The 14,459-nt window shown below is 46.6% G+C and overlaps 1 protein-coding gene across 5 annotated transcripts in view; it reads right to left on the bottom strand.

Moving 5' to 3' along the window:
* The window catches only part of GDF7 (growth differentiation factor 7), a 201,138-nt gene extending 187,353 nt beyond the window's left edge, over positions 1-13,785 (bottom strand). For all 5 annotated transcript variants that reach the window (XM_033936411.1, XM_033936408.1, XM_033936407.1 and 2 more), the window contains exons 1-2: positions 13,635-13,785; positions 6,740-7,732 (exon numbers count right to left, since the gene is read on the bottom strand). In XM_033936411.1, the coding sequence (XP_033792302.1) occupies positions 6,822-7,732; positions 13,635-13,740 (1,017 nt within the window). In that variant the 5' untranslated portion in view covers positions 13,741-13,785 and the 3' untranslated portion in view covers positions 6,740-6,821. The remainder of the gene's footprint in view (positions 1-6,739; positions 7,733-13,634) is intronic.
* Positions 13,786-14,459: the final 674 nt, after the last annotated feature.

Genomic DNA, 14,459 nt, shown 5'->3' with positions numbered 1-14,459 from the left:
AAAATGTGAAAACTTGGAGTTTGCCACTAATAATTTTTGGTCCTCACAAGGTAAACTACCGAGGTTAGCAAAAGTAGGAGGAAGTGTCTCAGAATACTACACAAAGGTATCACATGTTTTCATCTTAGACAAATGTGGTAATAGTTGTCTTTCATTGACCCAACCTCCACCACTAAAACTGCAATTCTTGCAGCAAAGATTAATATATAAATGTCAATTATATTTTATAACTTTTCAGATTATATCTGCATTTTTATATACATTTTTAGATTATTTATTTAATCCGACTGCTATTCCTGATGAAGCCGTATCGGTAACGGCGAAACAGACCCCCGTCAAGGAAAAAACATTTTTCCCATAAAAAATAAATAATCTAAAAACGTGTATAAAAAAGCAGATATAGTCTGAAAAGTTACAAAATATAATCGACATTTACATATTTATTTAATCTATGCTGCAAGAATTGCAGTTTTAGTGGTGGAGGATGGGTCAGTGAAAGACAACTATTACATGGGATCCGGAAGGTTCGCCCCCCACATTTCGCCCCCAGCAATTCGCCCCTCACATTTCGCCCCCGCACATTTCGCCCCCCGGATGTTTCGCCCCCACACATTTCGCCCCCGCACATTTCGCCCCCCGGATGTTTCGCCCCCACACATTTCGCCCCCGCACATTTCGCCCCCGCACATTTCGCCCCTTTGGATCTAACGGGAGGACCAGGGACCACCCATTCTACCAACGGAGCGCTCCAGATCCAGCAGGATCCACAGGGAGGACCAGGACCCACCCACAGCCCCCAAGTTGCCATGGTCCCGCCTGGCCATGTGGGGGAAGGGCGCCAAACTCTTCGAGCGAGCGAGCAGCGCCCCCCCCTCTACCGGATCGGCTCCCCTCCCCACGGCGGTCGCGCGGAACGAGAGGGGCAAGGTCCAGCTGCCAGAGCCCAATCATCCATTCAAAAGTGTAGGGGTTTTTTTTTTTTTTTTGTAGAGGCAGGCGGCACGGAGGCGAAGGCACGCCGCAACCAGGGCGGCGGACATAAACCGGGTTGGTGCGGGCCGCCCCCCCTCCCTCTGTGAAAATCGGAAAATTGTGGCCCTGCAAAGGCTCCGAGTTGGAGACCACCGACCCAGCCATACATACAGCATATTTATACCACAATCATGTTCCTCTGAATACGCCCAAGGAACCACAGCAGGCCACGGTTAGAGTCGAGCGGCCGGCAGCAGCATGGCCTCACAGCACAGAAATCGGGGGAGCTCGCGGCCTGCCGCAGCCGGCCGCCGACCGCGGTCCCCGGATCTGTCCCATCGACCGCGGTCCCTGGATATGTCCCCTCTCAGTGGCCGCGTGCTGAGCGGCCCAAACCCAGCTACCCCACCTCCCAGCGCGCCGCGCAGCCGGAGACGGCGGCGGCACCGCGAAGCCCATGGAGATGGGCCGCAGAAGACAGGCGCAACCCACCCCCCGACCACGTCGGGGCCAGCGGCCCACGGCACAGCCTGCACCGGCCGGCGACTTCCTACCCGGCAGTGGCCCAACTCCCCCATGCAGGCATCCCGCGGGCGGCGGTCCCACACTCCAGCGAGCAGCCGTAGGAGAGGACACAGGACCTGATCGCCGCGGGAGCCGGCGGCCGCAAAGGTGAAGTAACAGTCGAGGGGGGAGGAAGGGAAGCTGCCTCTCTCTTGGGATCGCCATAACGAAAGGGCGACCTCCCTTCCGCTCACCCCTCGAGCAGGTCAAGGTAGCTCCGGGACCAGGCGGCTTGACGGCAGCGGCTGTGGCAGCAGTAGGAGCTGGCGGCGGTGGCAGCCAGGGTTGGGCCGGGGGCCCCGGGGCCAGCATCACATCCATCCCGGACTCGCTGGGAGGCCCCTTTGCCAGCGTGCTGTCCTCGCTGCAGAGACCCGGCATCCCCAAGACGGCACTCGTCAAGAGCAGCATGTTTTGAGGGCCGGCAGCAGGGCTTCGGTGTTGGACTTTGGTTTTTAAACAAAGTATAAATATTAGTTGAATGCAGGGGCGAAATGTGTGGGGGCGAAATGTGCGGGGGCGAAATGTGTGGGGGCAAAACATCCGGGGGGCGAAATGTGTGGGGGCGAAATGTGTGGGGGCGAAATGTGTCTGGGGGCGAAATGTGGGGGGCGAAATGTGAGGGGCGAATTGCTGGGGGCGAAATGTGGGGGGCGAAACTTCCGTGAACCCTATTACATTTGTCTAAGGTGAAAACAAGTGATACCTTTGCGTGGTATTCCGAGACACTTGCTCCTACTTTTGCTAACCTCGGTAGTTTATCTTGTGAGGACCTAACTCTACTAGCACCTAACTCAAAAGGGAACATGGCCGTGGGCACGTCAGGGGCGTTCCAAAACGTGATTCTGTGATTGACACTTGCAAGGTGCCTACATTATAGGCAGGCGCCTATCTTTTTAGACATCATTACAGAATTTCCCCCTTAGTGCTGGTATTTTCAGCGCCAAATTTTGAGCAGCATTTACTGAATCCAGTGCCTAACGCACTTTAGACAAAGAGCCCCAAGTGATTTCCTAAAGTTAGAAAACATGTCAGCGTGCAACATGGGATTTAAAGCAGAGAATAAGACGGGGACAGTTTGATAGAAGATACCCTATATCTTTTTTGAGATAAGGTGACCAGAATTGAACACAATACTCAAGGTGAGTTCGCACCATAGAGCAATACAAAGATATTATAACATTCTTAGGCCCCTTTTACTAAGCTGCGCTAAACGCTAACACCACCATTGAGCTGGTGTTAGTTTTTATGCGTAGCGCAGGGGGCAGCGCACGCTAATCTGAAGCAAGCGCTAAAAACGCTAGGGCGCCTTAGTAAAAAGAGCCCTTAGTCTTGTTTACCATCCCTTTTCTAATAATTCCTAACATATTAGACGGAAGGTTTCAGTGTAATGGCACCCAAATCCTTTTCTTGGTCATGCCTAATTATTTGTCTTGGAGTTGGCCACTATGGGGGAAATTCTATAAATGGTGTATAAAAAAAGAAAGGCACCTATTATATAGGAGCCTGTCTCTTGTCAATCACAATTAGACGCCTATTACAGAATCACGCCCAGTTTAAAATTTCAGTGCCTGTAATGTAGGCCAGGAGTTTAAAGGCCTACATTATAGGCGCCTAATTCCTTTAGGGAATCACGCCTAGGGGCACCTAAGTCCTTCTCCATCCCTAAGCACACCTACTTTGGAGTTAAGCACCATTAGGCTCTATGCGATAGGCGCTTAACTTTGTAGAATTGCGCCTAAAAAGATAGGCACCTTCACCCAATTAATTTTTTTTTTTCAGTTATGAGCTTGTTAAAGCTCATAATTGAACCCAGTTTTCTAATTAACCCCCTCTTTTGCAAAACTGTGCAAGACGTTTCTAGCGCTGGCTGGTGCGCTGAATGCTCTGCGCTGCTCCGACACTAATAGGAATTCTACGACCATTAATGTCGGAGCAGCGCAGAGTATTCAATGTGCCAACAGGCACTAATAATCTCTTGCACAGTTTTGTAAAAGGTGGGGGGAGGGGTAATTTAGATGCCTAACTTTAGGCAACTCATATAATTTCACCTTATGAGAGTATTCTATAAACTGTGGTTAACTTTAGCCACAGTTTATAGGATACCACTAAACGTGTTTCTTTGCCACACCAATTTTTCAGGCACCATATATAGAATCCAGTCCCACGTGGGTACCTGAGTTAATAGGAGATTAAGGGGGCTCTTATACTATAGCGTTGTGTGCTTCTGGTAGGGCTATAGACAGTGAGTGAGAGGCGCCTGGGACTGTGGCACTCCTTCCCTGCCCTTTGCCCCCCCCCACTCCCATCCGCTCCTTTCCCGCCCCCTCCTGTCAACCCCAACCTGTTGCTCATGCCAGTGTCGGTTCTTCCTCTGTCATTTCCTGGACCCATGCCTAGGAAGTGACGTCAGAGAAAGAGCCGACACTGGTGCAATCAACAGGCTGAGGTTGATGCTTGCGCCGGGAACGTTAAAGAGGTGCAGGGAAGGGAAGGAGCGCGTGAACGTGGGGACAGGGAAAGAGCGAGGGCGGAGAGGACGACGGATGTCGGCGCCCGCCAAGACGCTGCCTGGGGTGGATCGCCCTCCCCCCCCCCTTATTATGCCACTGGCTATAGGTATAAGTATCAGTACTAGTGTTATCTGCCGCAGGGCCTGTTTTATTCCTGTAGACCGGGGGGTCAAAGTCCCTCTTCGAGGGCTGCAATCCAGTCGGGTTTTCAGGATTTCCCCAATGAATATGCATGAGATCTATTAGCATACAATGAAAGCAATGCATGCAAATAGATCTCATGCATATTCATTGGGGAAATCCTGAAAACCCGACTGGATTGCGGCTCTCAAGGAGGGACTTTGACACCCCTGCTGTAGGCCCTGATGCAGAAAACTTGTGCTAAACCAGGGGTCGCAAAGTCCCTCCTTGAGGGCCGCAATCCAGTCGAGTTTTCAGGATTTTCCCAATAAATATGCATGAGATCTATGCGCATGCACTGCTTTCAATGCATATTCATTGGGGAAATCCTGAAAACCCGACTGGATTGTGGCCTTCAAGGAGGGACTTTGAGATCCCTGTGCTAAACTAATTTGGCTAACTCTTGTTATCGTGTTGCTTTTATTATTTCTTTTAAACATTAGTCCTTATGCTCATATTACCAAGCAGAATATCTGAGGTGTGTTAATAAAATTGCCTAAAATATAAAATAAAATGTAAAAAGTTATGCTCTTAGTATAAATAAGCCCTCCTCTCCCCCCTCATGTGACTTGACCAAGGGTACTTCAAGTACCAGAAGTACTTTTTAAGGATCTGTTAGATAGCAAATAATTTAAAGGTATGGGAATAGAGTAGTGTTTTGGAAAACTTTGTGGAAGTGGGTGCTTTGTGGAGGTATAAGAAAAACAAGTCTTCCTATTAAGGCCCTATTAGATTTTTTTTTTATCGCCTGCCGCTGCTCTAAAAGCTCCTCTGTTGAGCGTCCGAGCTTTCACTGCAGTAGCTGGCAATAAAAAAACCCCAAACCTAACCCCCTCTTCTATTAAACTACACTAGCAATTTTTAGCGCAGAGAGCTGCACTGAATGGCCCGCGCTGCTCCCAACACTCGTAGGAACTCTATGAGCGTCGGGAGCAGGACGGGCCATTCAGTGTGGCTCCTCGCGCTAGAAACTGCTAGCGCAGTTTAATAGAAGAGGCCCTAAGTGTTTGCAATATTATTTATGAACCAAATGTATGATATTTACCTACACTATGATTGAATGCAGAAATGTGAGGCCTAAGGGGGTCCTTTTACAAAGGCATGGTAGCGGTTTAACGCGCATTACACCGCCTGCCGCGCTAGTACCTAACGTCTCCATTGACGAGGCGTTAGGATTTTAGGCTGTCACGGGGGTTAGCGCGTGATGAAATGTCCGACGCGCTAACCCCCGTAGCGCGCCTTGATAAAAGGAGCCCTAAGTGGAATAAGACGAGATGAATACAATTTGTAAATATGACTTCATTTTTGAGGAATTTTGTCTTTTGTATAAAGCTATAAACATTCTAGGATTAAAATATGATTTTCTTGAAAATTTATTTTTAACTGAAAACCCTGTTTGGACAGACAAATGGCCTTGTGAAACTGAAACCACAGGTGTAGCTAATTCGGTCTTAGTTTCCAGTTTTAAACAGCTCCTATGCCCTATGAGTGTCCGAGCTGTTGCTAAAAACGCTAGTACGGCTTTGTAAAGGAGGGTATAATTGCTAGACTGAGAAAGTTGGTAATTACTGGCTTTGGATGGCACATCTCAGCAGTACCTATTAGCACGGGGTATTTCCAGCAAGAGGACATTTTGGAAGTGGCGACTTCAGTTTTAAATCAAATGAAGGAACGCAAGTGGAGGTTGAAAAAATTATAGGAAAAAATGTTCGACTTCAAAAATGTATCTCACTCGTTTCTTGTCTTTGGTTGTTTTGACCTCCTGGCATTTTCAATTTTTTTAATGGTGTTAACAACTGCCCATGTTTTTTGCTGTATTGCATAACTCATCTTTCCCATTTGAATAGCAAAGAGTTTTCCAGCCAGTGTCTGAATATCCAGAACCAAATTTTTGTTTTAAAGGGCGCTAGCGTTTTGGTCGACAAATTAAATTCCTAGCTAGAGTGTTAAAACATCTGTAATTTAAGCGGCACAATTAACAATAACTATTTTCTCCAATAATACATGCCATATGAAAAAAGGCTGTGCGCCTTTCTCTTTTACGGACAGCTGGTGTCTTGATTTCTTCTGTGTGAAATTACTCCCAAGAAAAAGGAGATGTTAATTGTTTAATCTTTTCCAAGAACAGATACAATACCAGGCAACTAAAAAAAAAAAAAAAAAGTACATTACCAGCAATGATGTATGTTTTCCTGTTGTTTTTAAAATGGGTATGACACTTAATGCTTTAAAAGTCAAAGCGTCATTTCATGGCAACAATATATTTTAATGATGCTTATTTTTCATAAAAGTGCTCGGTCCTTTTTTTTTTTTTTTCTTTTCTGTCTCTGCAGAAACAGGCGAAGCAAATGTGATTCGCATATCCAAATATACATATCACTTGAAAAGTCAGTAGCAATGACAGCTAGTTCGGGTTTGTTTTTTTAAATACCTCGGCCTTCCCCCAACCGAGTTCTGTTCGAGGGCTGCAGACAGTCGGCTCCCCCACACTTACAATCGCATCGGCTTACCTCTTAAGTTTTTGGGTTGGTTTTTTTTTTAAACCAGCCCGAGAAGAAAGGCTGGGCGAGCAGGCCCCTCCCCGAGGGCCTGCTACCTGCATCCACAGGTTTCCACCACCATGTCCTCGTACTGCTTGTAAACCACGTTGTTGCCCGAGTCAATGTACAAAATGCTGATGGGGCTGAGCTTGGAGGGGACGCAGCAGCTGGGCGGGGTGGACTCCGGGTCCATGGAGTTCATCAGGGTCTGGATGATGGCGTGGTTGGTGGGCTCCAGGTGGGACCTCAAGGGGAAGTCGCAGAGCCCCTCGCAGTGGTACGCCTCGTAATCCAGAGGGGCGATGATCCAGTCGTCCCACCCCAGCTCTTTGAAGTTGACGTGCAGGGCCTTCCTGCCGCACCGCGTTTTCGCCCTTTTGCCCGGCCCTTTGGCCCCCGAGCGGGCGGCGAGCGTGGTCCTCCTCCGCCGCCGCCGCCGGCCGGAGTCTAGAGGGTGGCGAAACCTGGGCTTGGCCAGCGACTTGATCTGGTCGCGGATTTCCTTAAACAGGCTTTCCTTTCTCCTGGAGAAGGAGGACGCCACCAGCAGGGCTTTCTCCTGAGGCTGCTGGTTGGAGCGGCCGAAGCCCACGTGGACGGGCTGCAGGAGCCTCTTGGAAGACTCGGAGACGACCCTCAGGGAGAGGCAGAGCAACTGATCCGCGCCGGCTTTTGCTTTTCGCTTTCGCACGAACTCGCGGACGTCGAACACTTCCCACGTGGAGAACTCGCTGTCCAAAATGTCGGCGGTCCTCGAGTCCAAGAGCCTGGATTTCTCTTCTTTGCTGGGGCAAGTGTAGAGCAGGAGCTGGTGCAGGTTGCCTTCCTGGGACAAAATTAGGCTCGTGTTCTCCGGGTATTTTCGTAAAATCCGCAGTTCGGCGCCTACAATTTCTTCCCTCTCGAGCAGGCTGGAGACGTCGAACAAGTATCTCTGGCCGCCGATCTCCACTAGTGGCTCATCTGGAAAAGATAAAGCAAAACTGAAATGAGCAGGGTTTTTTTTAACGTAAAGACCATATTTATGGAAATAACGTGACATAGGAAACAGTTGCTTAGCTGTAACGTCAACTTTAGGGTGGAAATTAATTTGAGAATGGCGACTAGGAAAACAAACCGCAATTCTGAAGCCGCCCAAAGCTTGAGTTTGCGAGGAAAGAGGTTTGGAAACCTACGCAGTGGGGAATATTTTCAACGTGGACTTTTGTTCAGAAAGGTTTAATACTTTGGCTCCGGGAAGGGGTAAAACGCGGACCTGACGGACCTCGCGGATCTAAACCTGCACGTCCTTAAAAATCTGAGGTCCGTGTCGCTTGTAGTTAGTTTCTGGCTCTGACAGACCTCGGTGACAATTTAGCGCTGACGGATCCGTCTCAGCATAGGGAGGCAAAAGTATTAGGATCCGTCAGCGCTACAATGTCATCGAGGTCTGTCAGAGCCGCAGACCTCAGATTTTTTTTAATTTACTGGGGCTGCAGGAAACCAGCTTAAAGGATTCGTTTTAGAGCCTCCCAGCACTAGTCTCAGGCTCTGACAGACCTCGGTGACATTTTAGCGCTGACGGATCCTAATACTTTTCCCTCCCTATGCTGAGACGGATCCGTCAGAGCTAAATTGTCACCAAGGTCTGTCAGAGCCAGAAACTACCTCAGATTTTTAAGGACGTGCGAGTTTAGGTCCGTCAGGTCCGCGTTTTACCAATTCCCTTTGGCTCCCAAATTTTTCCTTCGAGGGCCCACTTTCCAGCTACCACAACCCATCAGAAAATAAACCGGTCGTATTTAAAACAAACAAATACAAAAATAAAGTAGCCTCATCCTAGCGCTACTTGCTCTCTGTTTAATACAGCTAAATTATATTATAAAGTGTTGTCCTGCTTTACACTTCTGATTTTTCTCCTGACGTTTTTGGTGTAGTGGTTAGAGCTACAGCCTCAGCACCCTGAGGTTGCGGGTTCAAATCCTTCGCTGCTCCTTGTGACCCTGAGCAGGTCACTTAATCCCCTCATTGCCCCAGGTACACTGGAGTTTGAGCCCACCAGGACAGATAAGGAAATACGATAAAGTGCCTGAATTTAATATCCAATTTGCAAGTTCTTCCAGAATTAATCCAGGTACCTCTCTTCCCTTGAAACAAAAAAACCCCAAAACTGTTGTAACTTCACTGGAAATGTCCAGTTAGCTCTTTTGTAATCCGACTTGAACTGCAAGGTATATGCGGAATAGAAGTCCCTAATGTAATGTAATGAATGTAAACCACTTAGGATATAAGTGGTGTTTAAATAAATAAGTCCGCTGTGACTCGGTTTCTAAATCAGACGACAAAAATATTTAAATAGCATCAAAGTCACTAAACAGCTTTACCAGTTTCAAGGCACTGGAAGTAATTGGTGCATACCTTTTTAGAATACAGTATGCTTAAATAACGACTTTTGGATGGGGATCTTCATATTTTCTACCCTTTGTCATATCAAACGCATTTGACGGTTGAAGTTAACTTTTGCAAGATGCATCTGATTATTTAGGTTCATTAGAGCTGGTAGGTTTACAAATATATATGTCCAATGGGAAACCAGCTGCATTTTTCTGAGTAACTAAAATGTTAACTTTTGAACATTAAAGTGCACGCAATAATAAATAGTATATCTTAACCAAAGATATATAGACGAACGGATGAAATTTGTTGAAATCCTGCACCAAGGTAAAAAGAAAAAAAAAGTGCCCCAAAAAGGGGGAGGGGGAAAGCTTTCTTGAAAAGACCCTCTTTCCTAGATGCATTAATGCACTACTAGACACAGAAAGGGTTTCAGGGTGCGATTCACTCGCATTTAGATTTTGGATTTAGGAAGTGGTCTAGAACAGTGGTCCCCAACCCTGTCCTGGAGGACCACCAGCCAGTCGGGTTTTCGGGATTCCCTAATGAATATGCATGAGAAAAAGTTGCATATAGTGGAGGCATGCAAATCTTTTCCATGCATATTCATTAGGGTTATCCTGAAAACCTGAGTGGTTGGTGATCCTCCAGGACAGGGTTGGGGATCTCTGGTCTAGAAGGTCACTATGAATCTCTGTATTGTAATTAGAACATTTGCACTGTCCGAGAAGGTCTGTAGTTGAAAAGCCAGAACTAGCAAAGAATGGTGGGTTTTATTTTATCTTCCCTCAGATTCCCCCTGCCTCTGGAGATTTTGAAGTCGAGGAGGCAGAGATCTGCTCTTCCGGATGACTTGGAAGAGGAGCTGAGGTAGCCGAGTCGTTTGAGTCCTTGCTGGGTTTCTTCAGTAATCTGTGAAGCTGGAGACGAGCTCAAAATTCCTGCAGGACCAAGATAAGGCGCTCCCTTTGAAGAGGTCATCTGGTTTCTTTTTACCTCAGACTTCAAGTGACTGGGGTTGACTAAAGCAATAGTAACAATGTACTCCAACTGATAATAATTTACCTTGGGTCTGATCAATAATGCCTTTCAAGGTAGGGCCAGCTCTCTTAATGGCTTCACTGCTGCACATTGCCCTCAGATAGAGTTCTTGGTCTGTTGCGTTTGGTGGCTCTTAATTAGGTTTTCCCCAAAACCGAGTTGAACGATGACATGCGAGCACCAGAAAAACGTGTCCTTAATCTGAAAGTTTAATGTAGGCTAGACTTCACTGTATCCTGCCATGTAGTTTCGAGATTTATAATAGTGGACAAAGACAATTCCTTTTTGAACATTGAGTGATTTTTTTTTTTTTAATTATTATTATTTCATGCATCTGAAATATTTTTGCATCTTTCCTTTCTCTTATAAATTATAACTCTCTCGTTCAAGCGGCCTTCTGCATTATACCCTCCTGGCAGAGAATCTTGGGTCATGTCTCTTCATCAGAATCCTGCAATAACTCAATTAGGGTCCCGATTCTACTTTGTCGTTTATAACAATTTTTTTTAGCTCTAACAGGGATGCAATGCGATAGACGGAACATAAAAAAGTTCTCAGCCCAACCACTTATTCTTGTTATTCCTACGTGCAGATATCCTACACCCTGGCAAAACTGGTTTATTTATAAAGAAATAAAACATAAAAAGCCAAAATGAAACAGCAGGAAATATGTATTAAAAAATAGGCAACTACAAGGGGCCGCAGAAAAGTTTTCAGCCCAAACAAGAAGAGAATGATGTGGAGCCATGAAACTTCCAAATTATATTCCACGCTCTTCTTGACACTTTTCGTTTCATTTCATATCATTGAAACGTTTCGTTTCATATCATTGAAACGAAAAGTGTCAAGAAAAATGTGGAATAACTTGTAAAGTTTGACTCCTCATCATGCTCTGCTTGGTTGGGCTGAAAACTTTTCTGCGGACCCTTGTAGTTGCCTGTTTTTTAATACATATTTCCTGCTGTTTCATTTTGGCTTTTTATGTTGTATTTCTTTATAAATAAATCAGTTTTGCCAGGGTGTAAGATATCTGCACTTAGGAATAACTGGCTGTAGGGTCCTTAGCTGCAAAATCACAGCAGAGAATTCTTCTTTCGACTGTAAAAAGTCCTCCCCCTCTAAAAAAAAAAAAAAAAACAGCTCTGAGTGTGGAAGTGGCAGTGCGCTTGCAGCAGAATTGTAGTGCGGACTCACTGTCCCAGTGATTAAGATCTCTGAACACCCCCCCCCCCCCCCCAGTGTAAGCCTGAAGACGAACCAGAACCGACTCACCTTTCCGCTCCATTCTGCTTTCTGGGTTGCCACATTGCAATAATTCGCATTTCCACCCAATATTAGCCTCTTTTCTTTCTAGATCTGACTGTTATAATGACTTTAATAAAGATTAATCAAATCCAGATGGAAACCACAGAGCAAAACAACTGTAGCCTCTGAAAGAGGTCGCACAAATTTTAACTATCTGGCAGAAGAATCAAAGTCAGCTCTCACATAGGGCCGGGCGGCAGGCTCAGAAAAATTCTTTTAGGCAACTTTAATGGCCATTTTAAAAGACATCATTTAAAGGTTTGGCACTATTTTCTTGTTCGTTCCTGGTGCAAAGGACGGAAAGATTTGGATGGGAGGAGAGTCCAGAACGGTGGGACTGATTGGGCTTTGCCTGAACAAGAGGCACAGACCAAAACACAGACCGATGATCACAGTGATTTTGAATGTTTTAAAGTCTGTTATAGCGGGAGCCTTCTGGGCCCCTGCGTTTAAAAAGTATCTCAATATTCCCATCATATACAGTTACAGTATTTTTCAAAACTACCATTTGAATTACTGGGAGGGGGTTTGCGTTCATTCATATAACCTCTGATAATTTCACTAGAAGCATTTTAAATGTAAAATAATCTGTGAGATGAGAATATTGGTTCCTGTTTGAGGAAGGTTTTTTTGGGTGGGGGAAAGTGGAGGGGTGAATGTCCCCTGCCTAGGACATTTTTAACTGATGCCCCCATCATTCTGGTAGTCTGCGAAGTCTTCATTTTTTCGTAATGCCTCTTGTGGTGCTACAGGCCCGTGCCAGAGTGCAGTGGGGTGGGAAGGGGTAAAACACGGACCACACAGATCTTAACTGCATGTCCTTAAAACTCTGAGGTCCGTGCCACTTTTAGTCTCAGCCTCCTAGGTTATGGCTCTGACAGACCTCTGTGATAATTTAGCTTTGAAGGATTCTAATGTTTTTCCCTCCCTATGCTGAAACTAAAAGTGACACAGACCTTAGGGCAAAAGTTTTGCCACTTTTTGTCTCAGCATAGGGAGGGAAAAGCATTAGGATCCGTCGGAGCTAAATTGTCACAGAGGTCTGTCAGAGCCATAACCTAGGCTGAGACTAAAAGTGGCAAGGACCTCAGAGTTTTAAGGACATGCAGTTAAGATCCGTGGGGCCCACCTCTCCAGCAAATGTAAGATCTCGTGGTTCATAACATGCAGAGACGAAAGATATGTTGGAAAATATATTGCCTTAACTTTTATTTCTTGGGGTTGAAAGGTTTGTTGTTTTTTTTGTTTTGTTTTGGTTTTTTTTTTTTTTTTTGGGGGGGTAGTGATCTTTTCCTGCTGCACAGCTCCATGTGCAGAGCTAGGCAGCCTGGATAGATGCGAGTGGCTTGTGGTGTCTTTTCTATAAATATATTGGAGATTGTGGATAGGGATGGAGCTTAGACCTGGCTTGCAATCGAGGGACTTTCCTTATGCCCCGTATTCTGCCAGAAGACGCAGCCAGACCTCTGGGGAGGTCTCTAGGTCCCTGCCGCCCCACCTGATACCATCGCATTCTTCTTCAGGGCTGTTCAGGCTACCGGGCTCTTTGCCTTCATTGCCATCCTGTCGCCACCTGTATCTGGCAATCATCCATCACGCTCCCTTGATAGTTTTTCCACTGGCACCTATTACTGGACTGCGCCTTGCCATACTGAACATTTCCAAAATTCTTTTTTTTTGTTTTTTTTTTGAGTTTTAATAAACTACAGATGATAATTAACTTTTGTTGGGGTGGGGGAGGGGTTAATCAAAAAAATACCTGAAAGCCATCTAGAAACCGTTACTCTCACTCTTATTTTGTGAGCTTAGAGCAGCTGCTCTTGCCTACAACGATTTTTTTTTTTTTAAACTTTGGAGCACCTTGACCCAATGAGCCCCCCCCAACCTGCTATTAGCCCAGCTCGGCCATCCACTTCCCGTTTTATCTGCAAGCTCGGACGAGGACGGGTCAAATCAGGCCGGACCGTTTTGGTTCTAACTTTCTGCATGCATCCAACCAGTAGTTTTTACAAATCACCCGAGAGGTCTGAAAATCAACCCAGCCCCCCTCCCCCCCCCCCCCCCCGGAGCAAGCCGCCTCTCGCCTCGGTCTATACTCGAAGTAGAACCGCGCCAGGTGCCCGAGTCTTCTGACTCTATCGCTCACCTTTGCCTTGGTCCACAAAGCTGGTGACGGTGTTAGCCCGGCTCCGTCCGCGGCTTAAGCTGCCGTTCAGTCCTAGCTCAGACAGAGTCTTGTAGAGGGATAGCATGTACTCGTGGGGTACCACGGATCTCCTCCTGAAAGCCTCCTTTCTTCTCGGTGCCTCCCTGCGAAGGGTGCCAAGCAGGAGAGAAGGGTGCAGCGGCCATGCCCCGGCGGGCTGCCGGGCTCCCCGCACCGCCGCAGCCTGCGGACTCTCGCCGACCCAAAGGCAGACGCTCAGCCCCCAGACGCAAAGAGCCGCAGCCTGCCTTAGATCCATTTTATCAGCGCTCTCTGCACGGGAATGAGAAACTTGGAGGGGGTTTGATGGCTTTGGGAACTCCCCCCGTTGCCTTTTTTTTTTTTTAAGATTGCGCTTAATAATGTGTGCGAGATCTTAGCGGCCGGCCGGGGCACAGCGCCCCCTGGCAGCCCTCGCACGGGCAACGGGCGAGAGTCTTCAGCCTTCCTGTAAACTTTGTCAAAATCGATTTTCTTTCCCTCACTGCGTCCCAACAGGTACTGAAGGGGGGTGGGGCACCTGTTTACACATCTGGTGCGCTTAGGCTGTGGTTTTACACTGATCCCTTGTAAATTCAGACAAGAAAAAAAAAAAATTGGTTAGACTGGTTGAACCGTCAAAACAAAAAATTAAAACAAATCAGACAAAAAGCAAATTAAATTTATAGTTACGCTTGCCTAAAATTGTTCCAGATGCAGAGGATGAACAGTACTTAAAAAAAAATGGTTCTCCTTTTTTGTTAGCCTTAAGTCATTTAACTCGAA

Source organism: Geotrypetes seraphini, chromosome 3 (assembly GCF_902459505.1).
Source record: "Geotrypetes seraphini chromosome 3, aGeoSer1.1, whole genome shotgun sequence".
Taxonomy (NCBI): domain Eukaryota; kingdom Metazoa; phylum Chordata; class Amphibia; order Gymnophiona; family Dermophiidae; genus Geotrypetes; species Geotrypetes seraphini.
The sequence above is the reverse complement of the archived record's forward strand: the minus strand, read 5'-3'. Positions and strand labels throughout refer to the sequence as shown.